Below are 8,108 nucleotides of genomic sequence, written 5' to 3'. Positions count from 1 at the left end.
GAGGCGGCCGCTGTTTGGTCTAGAGTTCGGTCGTCCGGTCTACTCTCAATAAGGATAGGGCGGCGCGGAGCGGCAGACAGAGTGTTGTCAATGCAGCGCTTCCTTATTTACGGAAGGCTTTTAAGAGATGTCCCTCTAAAGAGACATCTCGAGGGTCAGGGAGGGGAGATGCGTGTGCGTGTGAATGTGGTGCTTGTGCGATACCAGTGTTAATGGAGGGGGGGGGGTTTCCGGCGACACTGTAACCTGACGCGTCTGTAACCCGAGGTACCACTATTATTATTTATTTATACCCCGCCCATCTGGCTGGGTTTCCCCATCGACTCTGGGCGGCTTCCAGCAAAATATTAAAACACAATAACTCATCACATATTAAAACAATTCCTCAAATGTTAAAATGAGAGGTGTGAGGAGGTCAAGAAACTAGTGAAGGAAGTATAAGATTTGAAATTACTAATCTATTTCCTGTTTTGTTCTTTGGGTTTTTCTTTTTGTCCTTTTTCTTTTTTGTATTTTTATGTGTTTTGTTTTCTGTATTTTTATATTTTTGTAGTTTTTTCTTTATGTTTAAATGTTGGAATTTTTTATTGTTTGTGAAACCTTAATAAATATTATTATAAAAAAATAAATAAAAGCTTCCCGAAGCAAGGCAGGGGGTGGGACTAGATGGCCCCTGGGGGTCCCTTCCGGGTTCCAATCCCAGAGAAGCAAATAAAAGGATTCCCCTGGAGGTGAGGGGGTGGCTGTAGGCGGGGAGGCGCTCTGCCCATGCTCAGGAGCGCCCCATCGGGCCCTGGACGCCGTTGCCAAGGCGGCGACGCCCCGCTTCCGGGTTCGGGCGCCTGGCGATGACGCAGTTCCGGGCGCCTCTCCTTCTTCTTCCCGCTCGCTTCTCCCTGGAGGATGGGGGCCGCCCGGGAGGCTGAGCAGCAGCCGGCGCCGGAGCCCGAGCGGGGCGACGAGGAGGACGAGGAGGACGAAGAGGCGGCGGGGCAGGAGGAGGCGGAGGAGGAGGAGGCCGGGCCCGGGGGGTCGGGCGCCGCGGTGAGGGAAGGGGAGGCCGGGGGGGGGAGAGAAGGGAGGGGGACCCCATTCCGGGGGGGGGAGAGAGGGAGACCCCCCGACTGAGGCGCCTCTCGTCCCCCAGAGCCCCTGGAACATCATGATCAAGCACCGGCTGGTGCAGCGGAGGGGACGGAGGTCGCAGGTGATGACCAGGTGAGCGGGGGGGGGGAGGGGGAAAGGGGGGTCGAGGGGAGAAGACACCCCCACACGCACACACACGTGCAGAATGCCCGATTTACGTATAGGCTCAACAAGCTCTAGCTTAGGACCACACTCTCTGGCCCCCCCCAAAAAAAAATAATTAAAGGGGGGGAAATGGATGTACATTTCCAAAACATTAGAAAACAAATAAAATAAAACCTGCCTACAGAAACAGGGTTTGGTCCTATGATGTAAGTCAGGCATAGGCAACCTCGTCCCTCCAGATGTTTTGGGACTACAACGCCCATCATCCCTGGCTGCTGGTCCTGTTAGCTAGGGATCATGGGAGTTGTAGTCCCACAACATCTGGAGGGCCAGGTTGGCCTATGCCTGGTGTAAGTAATGGGCCCCGCATGCTAGCCGGCTCCCTAAAATGTCACGTATTTTGTGATGTGCAAATGGCTTGAGATACCTGTTAGGTCCATAAATGACCATGTAGTATATATTCAGCACAAAAAACAGCGACCATTTGTTGTTGACAAAGGACAGCTGGACATAGAAAGGGGCCCATTGCCTTCAGGAGCTGAGGGCCTCATCAAACCTAAATCCAGCCCTGCACAAACCCCCCACGCGACAGCGGCAGGAGGAACCCCTACCAAGCTGTCTCTCCCCCAGCACCTGTCCTTCGCTACCAGCTCCATCACCACTGGGCCAAGGATGCCCATCACCTGGAGGCAGAAGGGAGAAGAAGAGAAAGACCACACACACACACAGCATAAGAAGCGATGGGGCTGATTGGACCCAATAATCCTTTTCTCTCTCGCTCTCTCTCTCACATACACACACACACACACAAACATACAACTACAAGCAACCAAAGGCAATCCTCCAGGCTCTGGGCTCGCCAGCAAAAATGAATAGCCAAATTAGGAACCTGTCCACATGACACAAAAACTGCACATGTGCTACGCAAAAGAAGGAAAGGTCATTATTCCCCCCCTTTGCCTTGCCTAAGATGCCGCACTTCCTGCAGGTCAGATGAACAATGAAGCTGCAGGTGGGAAGGTTTGGGACAGGGAAGGCAAAGTCCTTCTTCACATGACACAGTGTTGAGCTGCAGAATTCACTCCTGCAGGAGGGAAGAGATGGCTGCCAAACCAGATGGCTTCAAATTATTACTATTATTAATTAATATTTAGATTTATATGTCACCCTTCATCCATAGATCTCAAGGAGGTTCACTGCATATAAATGCAAGGTGAAAACACAAAATACATAATAAAAAGAACAACATAAACCACGTGCTTGGGACTGATTAAAGGAGGAGAGGCTATCATTGGCCACTAGCCAGCAACACTTCTGAATACCAGTTGCAGGAAACCACATGAGGGGCGTGTTGCTCTTGTGCTCAGATCCTGCATGAGGGACCCCTCTAATGAGCAGCTGGTTGGCCACTGAGAACAGGACTAGATGGGGCATGGGCCTGATCCAGCAGACGCTGCTTACGTTCTGCTGCAGAGCCCAGGGCTGGCCTGTGTCAGGGGTGTGCATGTGTTTGCTGGCTGCATCCAGCCATCTCTCGGTCCAGTTTCACAGACCCCGTGGTTTCCATGGACCTGCTCCGAGCCGTCCTGCAGCCCAGCATTAACGAAGAGATCCAGGCTGTCTTCAGCAAATACATGAAGGTAAGAACAGCAGAAAGGCCTGTGCTGGACCTGCCAGCCTTGGGAGGCTGTGCAGGAGTCCTGCCCACATTCAGCCTCAGGGTGCCTGGGGAGGGCAGACCTCCCCCCCCCCTTCAACCCATTGGGGTTTCTGTGGGCAGCAGGGAGAGGGAGCTGCTGGCCCAGATTTCAACCGCCTTGCAGTATGCCAAGTCGGGTGAAGCTTGGGAAGGGATGGGTGGCACTTTGAGGGGCAGCTAATTTGGTCTGCGCCATCCCTGTTGTTCCCAAGTTCTTCCAGAAGGCAGCAGGGAACGTGCGGGAGAATGTCGGGGAGGACGTGGACACGGAGCAGCTCATCCAAGAGACGTGCCGGAGTTGCCTGGAACAGGTGGGTGCCCGAGGGTCTTCCTTGTTTCAGGAATGAGTGCCCCGGGGGGAAGTGCCTCTTCTGTTTTTTGTTTTTTTTAATAAAAGAACAAACACATAAACACACAAGTATAATTTCAAAACCTTTTTTTTTTCTTAAACCCTACTTCTCCGACTTCCCCATACCTCCCCTTTCTGCATCCCTGTTTCCAAATTTCTTTCAGCAAATCCTCACTTCTAACTTTAACTAATTGCCCTTTTTTCCTTCTCTCTTACCTAATCATTTACAGCTGTAATCCTCTTTTTTTCTCTAACCTCGACATTTTAGCACTCATTAATTTTATAATAATTCTTCAGATAAACTTTGAATTTCTTCCAATCTTCCTCCACCGTCTCTTTTCCTTGGTCTCGGATTCTGCCAGTCATTTCAGCCAGGCCCATATAGTCGATCACCTTCGTCTGCCATTCTTCCAGAGTGGGTAGTTCCTGTGTCTTCCAATACTTAGCTATAAGAACGCTTGCTGCTGTAGTAGCATAAAAAAAATCCTGTCTTTCTTTAACACCATTTGACCGACAATGCCCAAGAGAAAAGCTTCTGGTTTCTTGTAAAAAGTACATTTAAGTACCTTCAGTTTCATTACACTTCCAACATTTATTATTGGGCAAATGATAAATTTTAGCCAGCCTGACTGGGGTCATGTACCACCTGTAAATCATTTTCATAATATTCTCTCTTAAGGCATTACATGCCGTAAACTTTATACCGGTGGTCCACAACTGTTCCCAGTCGGCAAACATGATGTTATGACCAATGTCTTGTGCCCACTTAATCATAGCTGATTTAACAGTTTAATCCTGTGTATTCCATTTCAGCAACAAATTGTACATTCTTGACAAGATCTTAGTATTGGGGGAAGTGCCTCTTCTGGGGGCAGAAAGCAACACCAGCAGGTCTCGGGACCTCCCAGGATGAAGCCACCTCTGCCTAGCAGGATGCTGCAGGGGGAGTGAGACATGTCGTCACTGCTGATGACTTCTGGCCGTGATGGTGATGCGTCCACAGGCAGTGATGCTTCCAAATAGCACTTCCTGGAAGGCCCAGGAGGGGAGAGTCCTGCCCTGGTGCTCAGACCCTGCTTCAGGGTTTCCCAGAGCTGCTTGGCCCTGTGAGAACAGGATGCTGCCCTAGAGGAGACCACTCTTGCCTGATCCAGCAGGGTACCTTCTTCCATTCTTTTGTGCCAGACACACCTCTGTGGAGTAGGAATTCCACAGTATTTCAAGGTTCCTGATTCCCCGCACGCTGCTGTTGTTAAAACTAGGGTCCTGGTGTCTGCTGGCAGAGGGCCGTGTGGGGTGTGTTGCATTCCCCCCCCCCCAGTCTTTTTATTTATTCATTCTTTTCAGGTTTATACATTGCACTAATTTTACAATTATTTCAACATTTCAAAACTTGACTTCATTCCCCCTCATTCTGCGATTGCTTAAATTTATTTTTAATATCCTTTACCTATCCAAATTAACTTAATTTACTCATTTATTCATCTACTTTAAATATATGCTATTATAAAACTGCAGGTTATTACAACAATCCTGCCAATGTTCTTATCTGTTTACCATTTATCTGTAAATATTCAATAAACCATTTCCATACTTTTATAAAAAGTTTGTTATCTTGATTTCTTATTCTTCCATTAAGTTTTGTCATTTCTGCATATTCCATAAGTTTTTTTATCCATTTTTCCTTTGCTGGGACTTCTGCGCCTTTCCATTTTGGGGCAAGTAACATTCTTGCCGCTGCAGTAGCATACATGAATAACTTTCTATACAGTTTCGGTAGTTCTGGCCCTATAATTCCCAAAAGACAAGCTTCTGGGTTTTTTTACAAACGTTATTCTAAACATCCTTTTCAATTACATATCCTTTCCCAGTAAGCTTTAACCTTACTACAGACCACCACATATGATTTCTCTCTACATTTCCAACATTTATTTGATTTAGATTTATACATTTTTGCTAATTTACTCGGTGTTAGATACCGTCGATATATCGTTTTCATATAATTTTCTCTTAGACTATAACATGCTGTAAATTTTATATCCATGTTCCACAATCGTTCCCGTGCTTCCATATCTATATTATGATGAAGTGTTGCCCCACCAAACCATTGGCCGCTTCCCAAAGTGGGCATCCTAAGAAGCGGCTACAATTGCCAGTTGGCATATGATTCCTAGGATCTTAAGGGTTCCAGCACGGGGTGCTGAGCACAGACTGGGTGCCTTGACCATCTCTGCTGCACTCCTGACCCTTTTCTCTCCCTGCAGGCCAAGCTCCTCTTCTGCGACAGCAAGAAGTCTGCTGCCAGGCTGCCCCACGAAGTGCCAGCGATGAAGGTAGAAGCCCTTTTCTCTCACCTGCGAGGGACGGGGCTGGTGCTTTCTCTCCCAGGCGTGGGCCTTTGGGTGCCTCTGAGCAGCCATCGGCCATCAGCCCTGTGCCTCGCCTTGGGGAGCGCTGGCTCGGAGCAGGAATGCCCCAAGGGGCCCTGCTGGCCAAGGAGCGTCAGAGCGGGGAGAGACAAATGCTTCTCCCTTTTCCAACTGAGCCTCTCTTCTCCCTGACCAGCGTGCCAAGCCGATGGAGGAGGAGATGAGCCAGCAGGGAAGCCCCATCCCCAGAAAGGTAGGAGACCCTGGGGAGCTGTTAGAGAAGTGGGGGGGGGGGCGCGTCACTCTGGAGCTCAACTCCTGTCCCTTCAAGATAGGCCGGGGGCGAGGGTCACCAGGGTATGTCACCAGACAGAGGGATTTCTCGGTGGCGCTGCCTGCCATGTGGAATGCCCTCCCATCAGCTGTCAAGGAAATAAACAACTATCTGACTTTTTAAAGTTACAGGTAGGTAGCCATGTTAGTCTGCCGTAGTTGAAACAAAATAAAAAAAATCCTTCCAGTAGCACCTTAGAGACCAACTAAGTTTGTTATTGGCATGAGCTATCGTGTGCATGCACACTTCTTCAGATACCTGCATGCACACGAAAGCTCATACCAAAAACATACTTAGTTGGTCTCTAAGGTGCTACGGAGGGATGTGGGTGGCGCTGTGGGTTAAACCACAGAGCCTAGGACTTGCCGATCAGAAGGTCGGCGGTTCGAATCCCCGTGATGGGGTGAGCTCTCGTTGCTCGGTCCCTGCTCCTGCCAACCTAGCAGTTCAAAAGCATAATAATTCCCGCTTCAGCGGGAAGGTAAACGGTGTTTCTGTGCGCAGCTCTGGTTCGCCAGAAGTGGCTTAGTCATGCTGGCCGCATGACCCAGAAGCTGTACGCCGGCTCCCCCGGCCAGTAAAGAAAGATGAGCGCCGCAACGCCAGAGTCAGCCATGACTGGACCTAATGGTCAGGTGTCCCTTTAACTTTACCTTTAAGGTGCTACTGGAAGGAATTTTTTAATTTTGTTTCGACTTTTAAAAGATGTCTGAAGGCGGCCCTGTTTAGGGAAGCTTTTAATGTCTGGGGTTTTATCACTTTTTTATTATTATTATTATTATCATCATTAATTCTCTTGGGAGCCGCCCAGAGTGGCTGGGGAAACCCAGCCAGATGGGTGGGGTATAAATAAATTATTATTATTATTCAGGCCCCTCCCTGTGCTGTGCTGCTTCTGTGGTTGTGGGCTGGGGGGAGGTTTGCTCCCAGTGGGGGCCAGCCACGCTTGCACCACCAGGAGGAGCAACTGTTGACCAGAATAATAATATTTTTTTTTTTTTTATACCCCACCCTCCCCAGCCAAGGCCGGGCTCAGGGCGGCTAATAAGACACTGTAATAAAAGATGTCCTTTTTCAGAGGAAAGGGCGGCCTCCAGGACAGAGCCAGGCAAACGACCGAGCAGCTCCAGTCGGGAGCACGTAAGTGTGACGTCCAGCTGGGCTGAGGGGGGTCTATGCTGCAACCTCCACTTCCCCCTCCCACAGTGCTTCGGAGAGCCCCAGATGAGACGCAGGCAGGAGTTGGTTCAGCAGCAGAGAGAGCAAAGCAGCCAAGCCTATCATAGGAAGCAGCCTTATCCTGAATCAGGCCCTTGGTCCAGCTAGCTCAGTATTGCCGACACTGATTGGCAGCAGCTCTCGGGAGGCAGGAGGTCTCTCCCAGCCGTACCTGGAGATGCTGGGGGTTGATCCAGAGACCTTCGACCTGCAAGGCAGATGTTCTGCACTGAGCTGCATCCCTTCCCCAAGCGCGATGGAGCCAGGAAGGGGAGGGAACAGGCCTTCCCAAATGAGGGCACTTCCTGGGGCTGGTGAGGCTCTGGCTTGAGACCAGGCCATCAGCCCTGCAATTGATCCCGCTGGGCTTTGGGTAGGGCTGAGTCTCCTCAAAGCAGAGCATTTGGCTCTTTCAGATGCACCTTTTGTCGCGTGATTCTCAGCTCCGATGCCTTCTCTCCTTTCAGGTGGAAAACCAAGTCCTGCGAGCCAGTGCAGAGGGATGGTCCCAAGGTAGGCTGTGCCCTGCAGCCCCCACCCCCTTGCTATACAGAACCTCCCTGGAGAAAAGGGGGGGGGACCTTCCTGCAGGCAGGGAGCTCTTCTGCCAGATCCAGTTCTACTGGATTTAACTTGCTTCCGCAGGGCCTGTAAGACAGAGCTATTCCGCCGGGCTTTCAATTTGAACTTAGCCTGATCTTTTATTCCCCTTCCTTCCCTCCCACTCCCCTTTTTATGAAGATTACCCGCTCTGGGATCCCACAGCTAATTCTCCCCTGGTCTCCTTGCTGGCCCAAATAGGACTAACTTAGCCAGCTAACCTTGGTGATCATCTAATGTTTATTGGATGGATTTCCCCCCTAAACTGATTTCTGAATTTACTGTATT

General features: G+C 49.9%; 1 protein-coding gene across 1 annotated transcript; it reads left to right on the top strand.

Annotated features, from left to right (window-relative positions):
• Nucleotides 1-879: 879 nt before the first annotated feature.
• Nucleotides 880-7,874, top strand: DNTTIP1 (deoxynucleotidyltransferase terminal interacting protein 1; the record flags this gene model as incomplete). The annotated part of the gene is made up of 9 exons (XM_083509831.1): nucleotides 880-1,044; nucleotides 1,148-1,218; nucleotides 2,795-2,891; nucleotides 3,163-3,261; nucleotides 5,564-5,632; nucleotides 5,865-5,921; nucleotides 7,081-7,142; nucleotides 7,688-7,733; nucleotides 7,866-7,874. Exons 1-9 carry the CDS (start codon nucleotides 904-906, stop codon nucleotides 7,872-7,874), a joined length of 651 nt encoding a protein of 216 aa, XP_083365957.1. The 5' UTR covers nucleotides 880-903.
• Between the last annotated feature and the right edge of the window lie 234 nt (nucleotides 7,875-8,108).

This window comes from Podarcis liolepis (assembly GCF_965112155.1).
Source record: "Podarcis liolepis genome assembly, chromosome: 6".
In the NCBI taxonomy this organism is placed as follows: domain Eukaryota; kingdom Metazoa; phylum Chordata; class Lepidosauria; order Squamata; family Lacertidae; genus Podarcis; species Podarcis liolepis.
The sequence above is the reverse complement of the archived record's forward strand: the minus strand, read 5'-3'. Positions and strand labels throughout refer to the sequence as shown.